The sequence below is a fragment of the Panthera pardus genome, unplaced genomic scaffold (genome assembly GCF_024362965.1).
Source record: "Panthera pardus isolate Hobbes unplaced genomic scaffold, ASM2436296v1 HiC_scaffold_22, whole genome shotgun sequence".
NCBI lineage: Eukaryota > Metazoa > Chordata > Mammalia > Carnivora > Felidae > Panthera > Panthera pardus.
Window position 1 is genome coordinate 51,237,488 of NW_026526788.1, and position 19,228 is coordinate 51,256,715.

Here is a 19,228-nt window from a genome sequence, read left to right on the forward strand (position 1 = left end):
ATTCAGTCAAGATAGTTCTTCTACAAAGAAATGTTATTGACTAAACATTTTTATAAAAATATGTGTATACATTTTTCACATTTTAATACATATGTTATATATTTTCAGATTATGTAGCTTCACATTTTGTAAAGGTCGTTTAAGACATTTGGGGTAATGGTTTATGTTTTTAGATTTATTTTGTAACTATAACAGAAAAGTAAATAATTATTTAGTGATTTTATTTTCTTAAAGGAAATTCAAGGAGATACTGGAAGGGGAACCATTTTTCCCCAGCATTTAATTTTGAAAATTTTCAAACCACAGAAAACTTAAAGATGATGAAAACTCAGTACATCTTTCACCTAGATTCACCAGTTGTTAATTTAATGCCACATTTGCTTTTTGCCTTCTCGCCCTATGTATGTGAGTACATGTGTAATTATTTTTTGTAGCAAGTGGAAGACACTTCACCTCTAATTACTTCAGTGTGTATTCCCTAACAACATTCTCCTACATCACCATAACACTGTGTCGCACCAAACAAATTTAACATTTTTCTGATAGGACTCTCAAATGCAGTCCACGTTTACATTTCCCCCTGTTGTCTCAAAAGTGTTCTTTAATATCTGGGTTTTGTTTTTCAATCAAGGACCCAGTCAAGGATCATGAATTGCATCTGGTTAACATACAGGTGAACCATTTTTAATTCAAGAAGTTACTTCCAGGTATTTGCGAGAACGTATTCAGTCGATCCCGAGAGGGTGAAAAAGAAACCCTTACCAGCTTTGGAATATCAAAAACTCTTGGTCAGATTTGATAATGTGACAATCCAGATTAACATGGAAGACAATTACCAGTTAGTCATTTTTCAGAGGTATTAAAATATGAATTTAATTTAGAATTTAATTTGAAACATACTAGATATATTTAAAGTGTGATTTGATTTGCAGACATTTCTAGATCTATCTCTTCAGAAATAGACCTGTAAACACAAACATATTTTCTTACTTCAGTGCATCAGTATTTTTAAGTGAGATATCAGCTATCCTTTATTAAAACAAAAACATAAGTGTTCTAAAATTGTTGATTGTTCATAGATTTTTAACTCCTTCCTGAGTTAGTCATGATATTTACCCCCCAAAATGTTATAGCCTACTTAATTCACTTTTTAGTTATCTTCAGAACCAGCCAAGGGTAAGCACAGAGGAACCTATATTCCCAGCATATCGTGAATGTTACTGTCTCAGTAATCATACATATTAACTCAAGTCTCATTTTTGGCTTTTACCAACTCAGTTCTCGCAGAAACATGTAGTGATCATTTTTTGTTAGATGCTATAAGATCAAATACGAATCTATAATCAATTATGCTTGTTTCTTTTACAGTCCACGAACAAAAGATGATCTTAGAGCATATTTTATACTTTTACAGGTAAGAAAGCAAGATCGAAGTTGTCTAATTCAGATCTTGGTCTATGCATGTGTTAAGGGAAATGATATCAAGTACTAAGTAGTATTTTGGGCAACATTATTGATACTTTTTAGGTTATAATATAACCAGAACATTAAAGTTATAACAGATAAACAATGGGAAGCTAAATTATCTTGGAGATTAAAATTTTAATGTAGTTCTTGCCTTTCTGCTGTGGTATTGGGTAACAAGCAGCATGGAAGCTCCTCTTCCTCCTCCAGCCAACCTCTTTTCTTGTCACTAGTTCTAACGGGCTTCACAACTTTATTGTATTTCCCAACTAATAGGTTTCTAACTTCTCTAGGTATTTTCAGTAAATGCTTTTGTTAGAGTTCTAATGGAAAAATCAAAGTGGTTGCTTATATTTGCTCTACAAAGGTGATGAACTTTTTCCTCGTGAGAGATACAGGTTCTTGATATGAAAAACTAAGGTCCAGACAAATGAAAAGCAATTTTTAGTTTGTCTTATTTTTTGAAAAAGAAATATGTTATTACATAGCTAGCATACTGCTTTTGTATAGTCTTTACAATTTACAAAAGGTGCTTGTGTATATTCTTATCTCATTTAAAGGTAAGAAAAAATTATGTTAAATAAGATACGGTGTTCAATTCAATTTTATGTCCAGTAAAAGGAAACCTACATGGTAGGAATAAAAGAAAGGGGAGAAAGGAAAAATGGAAAAAAAGAGGAAGATGGAAAAGAGGTAGTTGAGAGATGAAAAAAGGGAAAGAGAGAGGTAGGAGGACAAAAGCAAAGGTAGAAGAAAGAGAGGAAACATATGTAGATAGTAAAAGCCAGAGAAATGACAGCTTGTTCAGATTTGTTAAGTGCGTATATTAATTAGCAGTCCCCTCTGCCCATGATACCTTCTCTTGAGCACCACTAGGTGAGGCTATCAACTGAGGGCATTCTCTGAATTTGAATTTGTGCTTGCCAGTAAGTCAATTTTGAAAATACATGGTGCTCTCTTATTTCCCACAATTTCAGTTTATTTTTCATTAATAATCCTTTCTTCAATGACGTTTTGAAATGCACATCGTGAGAAGAGTGCTAGATTTTGGAAATATAACTAGAGGTTTTGCTTAGCCTTCAGGTACTCCTTCAGTGTCCCTTTAACATCTGAAAGTTGTCGAAAGCTGTTATATGGTTCTCTCCTTGTTCTTTGTGAGATATGCAACTAACTCATTTCATAGTGGCCAAAGTTTCACAACCAGCTTTTATTTTGTTTTTCCAGCATTGTTTTTTTTTTTTTTTTTTTAATCAAGGAAGAACCAGGTTTTTAAATTGGATGACAGTGATTGCCATCACTTATAACAGCCACCGAGCTAGGTGCCTTACATACATTTTCTTTTTTACTACTTAAAACAAGTAAGATAGGTATTATCATTCCTGTTTTACAGATGAGGAAATTGAGAATCAAAGTTTAAGGAACATGCCTAAGTGGTAGAATCAGCCCTCAGACCCAGATCTGTCTAAATTTCAAAGCCCATGCTCTTTCTGCTGTACCATAGCCAAAATCTAAAAATCTGTTAATTAAATAATCAAACAAATAGATTATTGTTTTCTAGAACTTCACCCAGTATTTCATAATCTCAAATGTAGTTTCCTAATTTACCACTTAGCTCATTAAGCATAGTGTCTTTCCTTTTACATGTTAACAAAATTTTAACACAATTATCTTTAATATCTTTTTCAGAATCCTCAATTTAATAACACATCTACGTATGTCATCTATGCTCACTTGCTACGACAGATAGCTACCTTAGTGGAAGCTGATCATCATTTCCTAGTTCACTGGTTTAAAAAGTAAATCATTCTATGATACTAATAAGAACTCTTATAATCGTACAGTTGCAAGTTTGATATTAGTGCTTTTATAACAAAATATATTTAAATGTTTTCAGGTCTTTAGAAATGATCTTCTAATTAACAGTATTTCAAAGCCAGTTATAAACATATATGTTAGTACCACAGAGAGGGCAAGTAACCATTTGCTGGTGCAAGCTGTTGAGATTTCTGTCCACTGCTTTCACCTTCCTGTCATTGGTTTTCATATATCTCAAAGATGGTGATTGGATTTGCTCAGATACTACTATTTCAGTGTGTGTTTTTTAATTTCCTATCTTTATGTCAGTAAAGACACATAGTGTCTTTTCCTTACCTAATAACATCATCATAAAATATAGATTAGCCATCAATATCAATTTTTTAAAAATACGGTATGTTTTTTCATAGAACTATACTCACATAAACAGTGACTTTTCTCTATGATTGAGAAAATATTAGAGGCAAAATATTTTCAAAATTATTTTTAAATACAGTGGATTCTCATTACTCATGATATTCGTGTTCTGTAAAGTTGCTGCTAACAGTGAATTAACAAATACTGAACCATTGTTCCCATGAGACATGACATGGTTAGGTTCATGTGAGCTGTGGGTCATAGCATTTCCATCAACCAATGAATACATCATCTTGCTTTATCTCCATTCTCTGTAAAGATATCTTATTTAATATAAGTTGTCAATTCATTAACATTGAACTTACGACCAACAGCACTATAATGTCTGAACAAACTTTGTCTAACACAAGTTTATTCTCCATAAGGTACCTCACATTCCCCTTGTACTTAGGAACACTGGACAGAATGTCAGCACTGCATTTTAGGAACTTTTAAAACACAGAATTACAGCAAAAAGCACAAAAGTGTGGAAAACATGACACTGAGTAAATTGTGTAAAGGATACCTGTTTACAGTATGAAAGCTAAAACAAGAAGGGAGAGTGTTTCTTTGTTCGACCTCAGCTGGGAAAATGCACATCTGGCAACTCACATTCTTTGCCCTTCTCCACATCTGCAAATGACCACACATGAAAGCTCCACCAATACCGGTTTTGGGGGTTGCCATTAAATTTTAGCAAGTAGGCGAATTTGCAAATACTGAGTCTGAATAACAAGGATTGACTGCATATTGAAAGCCTTAAAAATGAAATGCTCAAGACTAACTTTATAGTAATTTTGGTGTTTATTTCTTATTTAACCAAGAAACACTATTCAAGGTAAGATTTTGCATCTTTTCAAATGTTTGGCAATTTAAGAAATAAAATTTGAGGGGATATTCTAAAATTGTATGTGTACAGGATGCACTTTGATATCTAACAAATATATTGCCAAAATAGAAAATGTGAATTTTATTGGAATTATTTCAAAATCTTTACCAGATTATCCCAGAAGAGGTTCAAACAATTGGTAGAGAGATTGCTGCAATTTATTTCCTTACGCCTGTTTCCTGCAAAGCCTGAAGAATTTCCACCTATAACAAAGTGCTCCTGGTGGATCCCATCAGCATCTAAAGTGTTGTCTTTACTCAGTAGGTTTTATGATTTTATCTTCTATTTTGTGAAATATTAGGGACGTTTCTATAAGGATCTCAAAGTACTGTAGAGGCATTCTCTTAAATTTTAAAACTTTCCTTTGAAGTGAAGAGTTGTAATCTACTTGTTTTGATAACAGATTTCACAGTCAATTTATAAGCATGGAAAAGCTTTATGCATTTTATTGGGCAGTGTTCTGTGTTATGGCCATCTGCTGCACGTGACCTGCTAAGTAGTGACCCATAAGGAAACAGGAACTTGCATTGATTCCTGAGAATTCCTAGGAGAGAACACACTGACAGGGAAGTGGTGGGAGAAGGTGACCATCTGTGTACTCCCTTTACTATAGTCTTCTAGTCCCCACCACAAGTTATTTTATAAAAGCAAGAAACTATTGGCTGCATTTGGACCATAATTTTAAAACTACTTTTTAACTTCGGAACTACAATTGCTTAAAATAGGAATTTCTAGATAAAGTCTATCTGGTGGACATTAAAGTGTTCTTATTAGAGTGAATCACGTGTATTTTGGAAAAGATCATTGTTAGAATTTATCTTTACAGATACTGCAAACAGTTTGGTTCACCCTCCCCTTATTCCTTATACTGATTTCTATAATTCTACATTGGATCACATTGATCTCATGGAAGAATACCACACCTGGCAGAGCTTTGGAAACTCTCACAGGTACGCTCAAAAGCTCATTTTGGTTACTTACCTAAATGAAATACTGTTCAAAACAATGACTGGACGTTAAATTTGTAAAAATAAATTTAAATCTGCATATGACTTTATATATAAACTTTGGATATCCAGTCCTGAAACATTATTATATTTCTTAAGGCATTTTTTTCTTACATTTTGAGTTTATATACATGTTAATTTGGCTTTGGTTTGATTAACAACATCTTTTTAAGAAGGGAAAAGTTGTATCTTAGTATGCAAGTTTCTTATGTCCTCTTCTTCTATATGCTATCATCCAGTACAGTGGTCACAAACTTTCTCTCTAAAGAACTAGATGGTAAATATTTTTGGCTCTTTGGACTACACCAACTCTAGTGTACCACTGTAACACAAAAACAGTGTTAGAGAATATATAGATAAATGCATGCATCAGTGTCCCAGAAAACTTTCTATACAAACACAGGTGGTAGGCCATATTTGTTCCACGGGCCTGAGTTTGCCAGTGCCTGATCTAACACAGCAATCACACACATGTGCACATACACACATACATTTCATTCTTTTTCTACTTTATTCTGCAGAAAAAGTATCCTTTATACACAATATAAAAAGAAGGGGTGTTAGAGCAAAGGGGCTTCACCACAAAGTATTTACTACAATAGTATAATAGATTTTTTAAACACTTGACCAAATTCTTTAATACACTGCACCTATATCCACATTCATAGTTTGAATTAAACCAGTGAGACTGTCCCAAACATAATTTAATCCCAGACCATGTGATATCCTGGAGAGTGTGTTTATTCTAAAGGAGATTAAGAGATATAGTGTGGATATAAGTATCCTCAAAACCCCAGATTACTTTATAAATTGGTTCAGTCCACCAGGGACCCTTTCTACTAGAATTGGCCAAAACCATAGACTGGCCTTATGGACATATCTCAGTCCATATCTGAACACTCAGAACCAGATAAGAATTGTTTCTGGGGACCTTGTTCTGTCTGATGGATGTTCTTTTGGCAAAGCTGACTTATTTTACAAAGACTTTTTTTCTCCACCTTTAATATAATTGTAATGTTGTAGACAGAACAATTCCAAAAGTTACTGTGCATATTTCAGTGACATCTTTTAATACAGAGCTCTTCTAACCACTGGGCTACAGCATTGGTGTACCAGAATGAGTTACAGCGGAGTTTTGATCCTATGATCCTTTCAGTTTGGGGGAAGCCAGCCTGGACTTAGAGGGAGACCTGGAGCCCTAGAGCAAGTCACCTTTGGCCATGAGCAGATACATCAGTTTATTTGCTTAGTACCATTTTTCTATGTGCATGACTAGGAGAAGGTTGAGACACACTGTTTGAAAGAACAGAATAAGACCGTTATATATCCTGCTAAGCTCATTGTACCTGTTTTATTTCCAGATTTTTAGTTAGCACTTAGTGATTCAAAACTATTACACATTAGTACTGAACAGCTCTTATTAATTGACAGTCGCCTCTTGGAGAAAGCTGCTTTATTTGTGGTTCACACTAGGGCTATCTCCTTTTTCCTCACAATGCCTTCTTTGCACCCAGGGTTTGACTGTACTTGAATGGATTCCAGCTGTAACTGATGGAGTGATTGCAGCCACTTCTGGTGAAAGGCTGGCTCCTGAAGTGTCACGGTTGCCATAGTAGTTCTCTCTAAAGGCATTTCTCTTGGGATAGTTTGTGGCTCTTTTATTAACATAAGATCAGCTCTGATCCAGGAAGGAAGTTAGTTATATTCATGACCTTTGATCATAATGTTGTGTGTCTTTACAAATACATACCATTCAATTCAACTACATCATTAAATACAATGAAGCTTGCACATCAGAAATATCCATGTAATAATGGATTTTTATAATAATTTCCACACATGAATTTTCTGTCCTAATCCTCCTTCATTAGCACTTCTGCCTCCTGGTTTTGGTGCCGGCCATATTTTCACAGGTAATGATCTACAGGTGACTATTCATAAACTGAAATTTTCTGTATAAACCATGTAAGTGATGAGCACGTTTCAGAACGTTCGATGTAGCTTGCTCTAGAGGATGAAAGCATAGTACATCTAGTAATGATCTATGCTTCACAAGGCTGTGGGGATTGAAAGAGATGATACACATAAAATCATTTTGTAAATGGTAAAACACAATACAAAAGCAATGTTTTATATTGTTAGGAGGGGTACCTTAGATTCCCTTAGTATAATTTTGCTAAAAATACACCATTTTGCTTTTTCTGTTTTTACTTGTTGAGCAGGTTTTCCTTCTGTCAGTACCCATTCGTTATTTCTATAGCTGCAAAAAAAATCATTATTCAAAGAGACTCAGAGCAACAGATGATAAGCATCGCAAGGGTAAGCCAGCTACGAAAACGTATTTATGCTGACTATAATCAATATAGTACATAATTTAATAAATAAATCAAGTGTCTTGTGAATTGTTCTAGCATAATCAGGAAATGTTCAAAGTAAAATTCATTTTCTAACTCCCCCCAGAAGTGCTTAAACCTATTCACTATACAAGAAAGAGATAGCCCTCATCAAATTCTCACTGTATTATGAGTAGAGCAGGAAGATTAGAAGCCTCTCACAGATGCAAAGTACTGGGAACTTGTTGGATGCCATTCTGTGGAGACCATATTCCAGCTCCATGGCAGCGTCAGAGCACTGATGGGAACTATAGGAAGGCCAGGCGTGTCCTTACGAGCAAACCTCTCAAACCACTGGAATATTCCCTAGGTTTTATGAAAATCCAACAGAAATAACCTGAAAGTTATAAGATGTACAATGTTGGGAAACTGGGAAATAAGTCCAAAAAAAGTGAAAGACATTTTATCGATTCTCAGGGAACCAAAATGCATGGAGACCCACAGAAACTGGGATGGTAGTCAGACTGGCTGTAGGCACATCGTGCGTTCGGATGAAGTTGATCTCTGGGCCTATCCTTACCACCCCTGCCGCCTGTGATCCAGCACAGCGCAGGAAAACTACGTATTTTATCTAATAGATACAGATCTATCTAATAGATACTGCTCTGAAGGAGCAGATTTTCTTTTATTAGAATGCTAGACTATATATTTAAATGCTCATATATTTGGAGTATCTGCTTTCATGACACTACTTTAAAAATTAGAAGAAAGGTTGGCTGTAGTCTTCTAAAGATAAAAAGAGATCCTCAGAATAAAAAGAAATGATTTCCATGTCTTGTCCAAGAATATAAAAACAATTCTAAAGTATAAATTATAATACTTCAAAATGCTTTTAAAAATAAGAAATGTTTATTCTTAAGTATTCAGTTCCCAGAAGGTGAGTATTTTTTTCTGTCACAGAGCAGGACAAAAGATTTGAGTGACTGGTGACATCCCAGAGTCAGCTTACACTGACTATGAGAATATTAGAAGAAACGTTATTGCCTGTGTGTACCAAGGGAGTTCCAAAGCCACTGTACCCCCCTGAAAAGTAAATTTAAACAGGTATATTTGGCATCAGAATTATTACTTAATCTCGGGTAGATATTGGCTCAAATATTAGTCTATAGAGCTACTCATTTTGGCAGTTTCTATTAGTTGCATTTATGCAATTTCATGCCACTAAACCTTGTCTACCATTAGCAACTTAGTATAACTTGGTTTGCTGGATATTTCCAGTGTGATGGCTTTCCAGGAGGTAGACTGGGAACAGAACATAAATGCAGCCAATAGTTACAATTGTATGCAATTTTAGTACTTTTTTTTAACCTAGGGCTATGATTTTGTACATTTGTAAAAACAAAAAGTCTGAAAGAGCTAGATAGAAGTTTCCCTTAGTTCCTCTGAGCAGTTTTCTGCTGTGGCACTCATTTTTGAAACATCAGATATCTTCTGTGGAACTTTTTTCTAATTAAAAGGAGAGTGGCAGCTGTAGACGCTGTCACAGGCGTCTTCCACAGAGAATGGACACAAATGAGTAGAGATTGAAGACTTAAGTGGAATTATGTGTTATTATGGGTGTTTCCCAACATTTTAACTTGTAAATTGTCACACCACTTGGAATTAATGACTGGTGATCATTTTGACCCAAGGACAGACAGCCTTACAAGTAGTTAATGTAAACAAGAGCTTATCTGAAGTTGCGAAAGAGATTGTCCAACAAAAATAACTTCCTCATCAGACTGTGTCCCAAATTCTACCATTTGGGGCTTACTTCTTTTGTTTGAAGTATTTTCTATTAAATATTAGTTCCTGATGGGAGGAGTAGCCACTAAACCTTGTCTCCCATTAGCATCTTAGTATAAATTTGTTTGCTGATTATTTCCAGAGCTATGGCTTTCCAGGAGCTAGACTGGGAACAGAACATAGGAAAGAGGACAGTAGGGTACTACCCCAGGAGTATAGATCTTTTTGAGTATCAAAGGGAAGACCCAGAGAAGGAAGAAAAACACTTTTAAAAACCTTTAGAGAAAGACAAATACCATGTGATTTCACTCCTACTTGGAATTTAAGAAGCAAAACAAATGAACGTGGTTCATAAAACGTGGTTTTATGGTTTATTGTTAACCATAAAACAGACTCTTAACAATAGAGAACAAACTGAGGGTTGCTGGAGGGGAGTTTGGAGGAGATGGGTTAAATGAATGATGGGCATTAAGGAGGACACTTGTGATGAGCACTGGGTACTTGTATATAAGTGATGAGTCACTAAATTCCACACCTGAAACTAATATTACCCTATATGTTAACTAATATTTACCCTGTAAATGTGAAACTAAAAAAAATATAATAATTTTTTTAGTTGGAGTGTAACTGACATACGGTATCCTATTCGTTTTAGATGTATATCATAGTAATTCTATATTTTTACCCATTATGAAATGATCGCCATGATAAGTCTAGTTGCCATCTGTCACCATATGAAGTTTTTACAGTGTCATGACTATATTCCCTATGCTGTACGTTATATCACTTAGACAAATAAATTTTTAAAAAGAATAAAATTTCTGGGGCGCCTGGGTGGCGCAGTCGGTTAAGCGTCCGACTTCAGCCAGGTCACGATCTCGCGGTCCGTGAGTTCGAGCCCCGCGTCAGGCTCTGGGCTGATGGCTCGGAGCCTGGAGCCTATTTCCGATTCTGTGTCTCCCTCTCTCTCTGCCCCTCCCCCGTTCATGCTCTGTCTCTCTCTGTCCCAAAAATAAATAAAAAACGTTGAAAAAAAAAAAATTTAAAAAAAAAAAAAGAATAAAATTTCTAAAATAGGAAACAAAAATAAAAAGTAAAAGTCTTTAGAATTGGAAATAGAAGAAGTGCTCTGAATTAGAGTGTTTTATTATAGTAATCTATAAAATCATGAGTACAGTGTTATGTAGATTTTTGGTATTAAAATTTTATCTACTAAAGCACTTTGCTGCATGTATTTAAAATGTCTGAAATGTTCATCTCTAGTCTGTAGAGTAATTTTCCTTTACTACCAAAGAAGATGAAGTAGTCTGATAAAAATTATTTAGATAAATTATATAAAATTAATTAAATTATACAAGCTTGTAGATGCTATATGATAAATATTTATGTATTTCTAATAGATATCTTAAATGTTTTTTACATACTCATTACTTATATTTTGAAAAACCATGAAAAAAAGATTTTTTTAAATTACATTTCCATTAGCCAAACATAACAATTGTTAATATTTTGGTAAATTTTCTTCTGCTATTCCTTCTCTGTATTATTTTTAAAAGGCAATAGAGTTGAAACCATTTTGTATACACACTTTTGTTCCCTTATTTTTTCACTTGTACCTTTCTTGGATATTTTCATGGCATTTATATAATTATAACCATCCATTTTAATAGTATTAGATTCCATTATATAAATACATATATAGAATATTTCTAAAGTTCCACTTTTATAGGTGATGCTGTGGTGAACATCTCACTGTATAAAATAGTTTTTGTGTTTAGAATTCCCAGAATTGGAATTATTGGGACAAAGGGTATGGACCTTATTAATGTTTCTGATAAATGTTGACAAATTATTTTCTAAAAGTAGACTAATTGTGCTTTTAGAGTAAATTCAGTACCATTTAAAAAGCTTAAGCCAAGCTTGTCATCAGTAGTATGTACCTCATTTCAAATGTTCCCACTTTGTATCTATTGGACAGAAAGACTTACCATTTAAGAGATGAGACATATGGAAACTGATATGCAACATACTTTACTGTAGAAGGTGAATTATTTTTGGTCCTCCCTTTTGGACCCCGTTTGGTTATCATTATTTCAAAATGAAAAAAATATATAAATATATAATAATAATAATTTGTATAATTGAGTTTATGAAAATATTTATATGAGAGAGGGCATAGAGAAGGATACAACTGGTTTTTAGTCAAGTGCTTAAATGTTTTAAATGAAATTATAGTCTAAGTAAAAACTAAAAAGTAAAATGTTTGCTTTTCTTTTTTAATCAGCAAAGTCTGGTGGATAAAGTATCTCGAAGACAGAGACCTGATATGAACATGCTATTTCTAAATATGAAAGTAAGACGGACACATCTGGTTAGTGATTCGCTTGATGAGGTATAGATCATTTATTCCAACATGGAACTAATTGATTAAAACTTTAAATAAATTCTACAACATGGTGTATTACTGAAATCTTAGTAATCTGTTTTTCATTTCTGTATGCCAGTAGGTGTGCATCCTTATATTTTGATACCATAGTTAAAATCAGTCGTGTATTCACAATTAAGCCTTGTGTTCATTATTTATGTTTCTTAATGGTTTGTTGTTAACTCCCCAGAAAAGGATTTTGTGTTGAACACTGAAAATGAGTAATTCGTGTTTCTGAATATGTAACTTAGATTCTAGACCCACCTTTGTTACTGGTTGGGTGGGTAACAAGTCATTTTAACTTCTCCAGGCCTGAGATTACTCATCTATAGAGGTCTGACCTACAGGGTATATTAAGTATACTCAGGCTCAGAGGTACTTTGATTGTATGTATATGTGTATATTACAGAGCTTCATGTGTTTACGGTGCTTCAGCCAGATCTTCATGTGGCTGTTATAAGATAATGGCTGATGTCATTATGTGATTTTTAAAATCAGGAAGGAAAGTTAAAGAAAAGGAAATTAATTATTTTATGATATAACCTGTTAAATTAAAATCTTGGAGGCAGTGTAAGAACCCAGAAGACAGTAACTTTGGGCAAAGTACTTGATCTCTCTTAATCTTTCTCTTAATCTATATGACAGACATAATAATGCTTAATTCACATAGTATCTGACAAATTACAGGATGAATGGATGAATGGAGTGAGTTTTATGACATTGTAAAGAAAGATAAAGATTGCTTACCACATTTCCCAGAATTGAAAAAGTTAATTTCCTTTTTACTGCTCTTTGTTCATCTCTATAATATAATTTCTTCAAATAGTTAACCCGGAAAAGAGCAGACTTAAAAAAGAAGTTGAAAGTTACGTTTGTAGGGGAAGCTGGTTTGGATATGGGTGGCTTGACCAAAGAATGGTTCCTTCTTCTAATTCGCCAAATTTTTCATCCAGATTATGGTGAGCATTTAATTTTTATGAACTGGTCTTTCTTCATAATTGTTAGATTCAAGTAGTGACTTATTTTTCACCTACCCTATGACTTTATAGGTTTGTTTGTTTTTTTTTTGTCAACCAAAAATGTTGAATAATTTAAGGATTTTTGTTTATATTTTTAAAAGTGACCAAATTGATGATCAAAATGTTTGTTACCTTACTGGGAATCATACACAAAATGTATAAAGACTGTAAGTATATATTTGCAAGGCAACATCCACCTCTTTCCTGAATAAATCAAACTTATGAAAATTTGTCATTGAAATAAAGAACATACAGAATTAGAAACAAGATGGCAGCTTGCTTTACACTAATAGCTGAGGGCTTTTCGTTAGATTGTGAGCCATTTTCATAAATAAGAATTCATTAATTTTTTAAGACAAAAGTAAACTTGAAATTTAAATTTTATTTTTTATTTAGAGAAAACACCTATACAGTCCTTAGTATCTATAAAATATTTTTCTTCAAACAGTTTTAAGTGTTTTTCTTACTTTTTATTTTGTATATATGTAGATATAACCTCTTTCTGGCAATGGAAAATAGAGATGACATGGATAAATTAAAATCCCCAGATAATCCTCATAATTAATTTTGATCATAACTTATAAATTATACATTGTTGTTTTTAAAAAAGAAAATCAACTGATTAATTTAGTTTCTATCTTTTTAATGCATATATACCCTTGGTTCAGGATACCAATAAATAGTAAAATGTTCTCACATACTCTTTGTGTATATATTTTATATATTTTACCATGAAAGATGGTTTATAACAATAACTGGTGCTGAAATGTTTTGCTTCTAATAGTTGAGATATCATGTACATTTTTAGTACTTTGATTTTTTTTAATCAGTCATGTTAATGAAATGTTTCTTTTTTTTTTTTTTCAGGCATGTTTACATATCACAAGGATTCACACTGCCATTGGTTTAGCAGTTTTAAATGTGATAACTATTCTGAATTCCGATTGGTTGGAATTGTATCCTTTAAACTTTCCACTAGGAGGTGCTAATAGACTAGAAATTTTAAATTTTATCAGAATTTTGGAAAACTTCTCATTAAGTCTTGCAGATTAAATATTCTTGTCAAATTTGCTAATAGACTTTAAATCATTTGCAGTATCACAGTATATCAGTTATATGTCAGCAGACTTAATTAAAAGGAATTATGAATTTTTTATATTTTTCTCTGAAAACATGATCTCAAAATAAAAACAGTTCTTGTTTCATATATTATTTAAATTATTAGAAAATTAAGATATTTTTAAAACAAAAGTATCTTTCCCATTCATAATGAGCTATTTTTCTGTTCTTTTACCTTGTGCTTATTTCACTGAGTTTAATAAATTGAAATTGTGGAAATTAAATCTATGTCTTTAATATTCCCCCAAATCCTGAGACATCCATAAAAATTTTAAATTGAATAGAGTGGGAATATTTAAAGTATATGTTGTTATTTAAAGTGTTTTTTTAATTATGTAAATTAATTTACATCCTCTGTGCCATCCTCTGATGCTTCTCCGGTGTATTGAAGATGGCATTCCTGCATTGGGTAGGAGATTGGAAAAGATACCTACCGCATTAGGTCTTTTAATTCTAAGAAATATAATCGTCGGTGGAAGAAAGGAGGGAAGAGTAAATAAGTGAGCTAGCACTGGAGATAACTAGCTTAAAAGAGAGAAGAATATCCACCTTTAAGAAGGTTACCCTCTAGATGGGCAGATGACCACCAATTCAAGGTCATCAATTCTCAGAGTCACATGATTATTTGACATGAAGTGGTAAGGAGTTTGGAGAAGGAAGGGTCAGTGTATTCTTCCCAGAGAAGATAGAGATTTAAAAATGGAACCATTCTATCTGATTAGCACAGGGCTGGAGTGACTGGGAGAATGGCTAGAAAACAGGCTGCATTGTGCTGGGCTTGTTACAGAGCAGTGTGGGGGGCCTTGATTGAAGCAGAGGGCACCCCGGGAGTTAGGGAGGACACCTTCAGCAGTCAGGAATGACCATAGAGAGGGCTTGGAATGTCTCTTATACTTGTAATAAATCCTGAGGATTGTATATTAAAACTGAGAGAGTAGATGGAAGAAAAGGTAGTAGGGAGAAAACCACACATTAAGAGAATAAACTTAATTTGAAATTTTGTATATGTTGTTATGTCCAAAGGTCTGAAGTGCCAAGTTCCACAAAATAGAACGCTTACCAGTTCTTAGACCTATGGTTTTATTTTGTATTATCTACAGTAATCATTTGTTGCACGTTCCAGTTTCACTGAAGGCCTGAGTCACAGATGCTTCTCACTATACTATGAGTATGAGTTGTTTGAATTCCCTCATATATATGTTTATTATACTTTACATTCTTATCACAGCTTAGATTTGGGTGATATTTTGACTTTCTAATATTTATAATGAAGTATTAGAGCTTACTTAGCCATCACATTTTTAGAATGGTATTATACATTAAGTCATGAGCTTACTAATTAGCTTCTTTGGCAAATAGGCATTAGTTTCTATCCAATCATTACCCAAAAAAGCAAGCACAGTAAGCATATTTACATATGCTGCATATTTCAGGTTAATTTATTAAATCTAAATTAAATTATTATAGCCACTACTATCGCATTATTATGTGTCTTTATCTCACATGCACACACATGACAAAACTATAGAAAGTGAGATTGACGCCCAAAAAGCACGATAATATATAGGAAAAATGTGAGATGGTTGTGAGATCACATGGATTGTGATCATGTACGTAGGTGAGAGATCTATCAAAGGTGAGGAGAAGTAAAAATTGAGAACACACATGACAATTGAGAAGATGTAGTTGGTTCTATAACGTATTTTCACCTTATAAATTTCAGTTCCAAAGATTTGTTGTGCTAGTAGTTCTGACAGCATTGCATTCCAAATACTTCATTTTTATATACAGTAAGGCTTTGGAGTTTACAAGAAATGATATAGGGAAACCTATAACAATAATTATAAAATGTTTCGAAGATTGCATGAAGAACCATAGTATACCAGTTTTTAAAAACTAGAATAGCTTTTACCAAAAAGGGCATTGACGCATGGTATTCAAACCCTACCCTGTTTGCACTACATGATGCCTCCCTCAGTGACCCAGAAGAACCTCCCTATCCCTGTCTCGCCCCTGCTTCAACCAGCGCAGCTGACTTACTGTGAAATGAAACACTGTACTCTGCATATGAAAGTGCCCTGTAGCAAATCTTATGAGCCTACTGTTAAAAACCTGCCTTTAGAGTTATGATTTTTTTTTAATTTTTAATCAAAAATGCTTGGAACTTGTCACTCTGATAGATGATCATAAATGGTAACTATAATTATATTATGGTCATTATCATTGTTATTGCAATTATAGAAGTATGTTATAGCTCATTTTCAGTATCTGTCCCTTGAATACACTGCTCAGTCTCTGTCGATATGGCTACCTATAAAATAACTTATCAATTCCTTAAATTATTATTAACTTTTGTTCTGCCTTAGTAAATTGAAATACTGCCTGTCTTCCGATTAAAAATTTTTTTTTGAGAGAGACAACACACACATGCACAAGAGGAAGAGAATCTTAAGCAGGCTCCGTGCTCAGTGCAGAGCCCAACTTGGGGCTCGATCTCACAACTGTGAGATCATGACCTGAGCTGAAATCAAGAGTCAGATGCTTAACCGACTGACCCACCCAGGCGCCCCTTCCAATTTCTAAAAACTATTTTCAGTAATTTAGCCAGCCCACATGTTTAGATTTCCTTTTGAGCCTATAAAGTTAATGATTTCCTTAATAACTTGATATAGTAGTCTTTATTTGGCGGTTGAAATATGACATTTAAAACCCCTCTTTTCGTGGGTTCAAACCCCAAGTCGGGCTCTGTGCTGACCGTCCAGAGCCTGGAGCCTGCTTCGGATCCTGTGTCTCTATCTCTGTCCTTCCCCTGCTTGTGCGCATGCTCGCTCGCTCTCTCTCTCTCTCTCTCTCTCTCTCTCTCTCAAAAATGAATAAATAAACATTGAGAAAATTTTTTAAAACCCTCTTTCAGCAAATGGATAAGTTAAATTCTGCCATATAAGTAATAAATAATATATAGTGGGGCAGGGTTTAGATATATAACATCTATAGCTTTTTAACTTCAGCACTTTGAGTAAACTCCAGGTAATAAAGCCCTTGCAACTATTTCTGTAGGAGACTGATTGTCTTATTAGCTTACCAGTAGCATGTGTGTGCGTTTGTGTGCGTGTATCCATATGGTTTATTCAGTTCAGCTGTCTTTACATAGTCTGTAGTTAGTTTTAAAATAGCAAAATGATCACCAGAATTAGTAGTGTGTTCTGCATCAAGTTCTGAATAAATTGCTGCTACTTATAAAATCACCAAAATTGTTTAAATTTAGAAAATGTTTCCTTGTATGTTAAACAATTTATGAAATGTCTGAAGTTGTTATCTACTGTGATCTTAGATGAATTTTTCTAGGGAAATCATCAAATACTGTCACCTGAACCCTTCCCTCTTTTCACATGACTTTTGGTAATCAAGGAATTATATTATGGAAAATAAAGGAAAGGAAGTATGTGGGATTAATTAAAGTCGGTGTTAGATCTGAAAAAACTGTGCAAGAAATATACTGATGCATAATTCAAAACTCATTTGTTGTCATGGATTTTATGTTAATGCTTAACATTCAGTATGCATAGCTTATGGGACTAGCTGTTTATAACAGCATTACCTTGGATATTCGTTTCCCCCCCTGCTGTTACAAGAAACTGTTGAGCCCTCCCATCATTCCTAGTGATCAGAATACACCAGTAGGCATCTGCAGTGTGACCACTGACGACTTATGTCAAATTATGCCTGTAAGTATAAAGTCATTAGCATCTTATTCCTTAATGCTAAATCATCTCTCTTCTACCTGAAGCCTTTCTCCTTCTAATGCTATTCTTGTTTTTAAATATGGTTTCTCTCTACCTTTGGAACCCATCTCCTTTTTCGTCTTTCTCCTTCCTCATAGAGACACATCACCCACTTTGCAGCACCCCTAAGCTCTTGCAGCATAGTGGAACAGGCTTTGAAGTGAGCTCTGCCACTTACAGTCCTGTGAACTTGGATAGGTTGTTTAATCTTTCTGAACTCTAGTTTCCTTATGTGAACAATGGGATAGCAAAACTTACATACGGAGGATTACATGGGATAATAAAGTTCTTGGTACTTGATTACTTCTGTGGATTCTTATTAAGATGATACTGTGCAGTATCGTTAATAGTATCTGCAAAAATGTCTCTAAAATGAAGACAACAAATGAATTTCATGGTACTGTCTCTTATAACATTCCTCAATTCAGAAATTAGATTTCTGATCATCAGATTTAATCCAAGATTAAAATTTAGTAGAGGAGTGGATACTATCCATATCCTTCTGACAAACCCCTATGATCATGTTTTTTACAGCTGAGTTTTCATAACTATTGGTCAGCAGAAAATTCTCAGTAAAGTCTTTGGCAAATAGCCTAGATGTGGAGAATCTCTGTTGCTAAGTATTCCTATCTAAATACCCCGGTGTTTTAATGGCCTGATGAGTTTGGTGCAGGGTTGGCGCCTTCCTGTGAAAGTTGAGAAACGCGTCCAGAACACGTGTTTGGTTAGAAAACTACTCTTCATACTCCTCAGTGGGTTGACACCAGGCACATTTTTGGAAGTTAGTTTGGGATATTTTCAATTAAGAGCATAAAACCACATTTTTATTAGACTTAGTAGTTAGAAAAAAATAGGATATGAGAGTTTACCCAAGTTAATAGAGTAGGATCTGATTAAGAAACTGAGAGGTCTCCCTTTTATGGTCTTGTATCTGCAACACACTAGCTATGACTCTGGATGATTCACTTAATTTTTTATCTGTAAAATGTTGGGAGTAGACTGATATCTGAGTTACTGTCTCATTTTAGATTTTTGTGATTTTTTTTTTGTCGCACATATCCAGTTTTTGTCAAATTTGTTACCAGTCTTCTCATTTTATTACTGGTTTTGGCCAATAAATTGCCTAATTTTATGATTAAAGTTATTCAAATTTGGCTCATTTAGGTCTAATTTTATTGTTGTTGTCAATAATAA

The 19,228-nt window shown here is 34.0% G+C and overlaps 1 protein-coding gene across 4 annotated transcripts in view; it reads left to right on the forward strand.

Moving 5' to 3' along the window:
• Nucleotides 1–19,228, forward strand: part of HECTD2 (HECT domain E3 ubiquitin protein ligase 2) — a 78,325-nt gene that overhangs the window by 42,332 nt on the left and 16,765 nt on the right. For 2 of the 4 annotated variants that reach the window (XM_019445063.2, XM_019445065.2), the window contains exons 7-15: nt 1,369–1,414; nt 3,151–3,260; nt 4,676–4,824; nt 5,391–5,514; nt 7,794–7,890; nt 11,974–12,081; nt 12,941–13,073; nt 14,001–14,089; nt 17,819–17,977. In XM_019445063.2, coding sequence (XP_019300608.1) covers nt 1,369–1,414; nt 3,151–3,260; nt 4,676–4,824; nt 5,391–5,514; nt 7,794–7,890; nt 11,974–12,081; nt 12,941–13,073; nt 14,001–14,089; nt 17,819–17,977 — 1,015 coding nt within the window. Of the gene's footprint in view, nt 1–1,368; nt 1,415–3,150; nt 3,261–4,675; nt 4,825–5,390; nt 5,515–7,793; nt 7,891–11,973; nt 12,082–12,940; nt 13,074–14,000; nt 14,090–17,809; nt 17,978–19,228 lie in introns of those variants that run through there. The other 2 variants (XM_019445068.2, XR_002078818.2) reach the window with 2 other exon arrangements.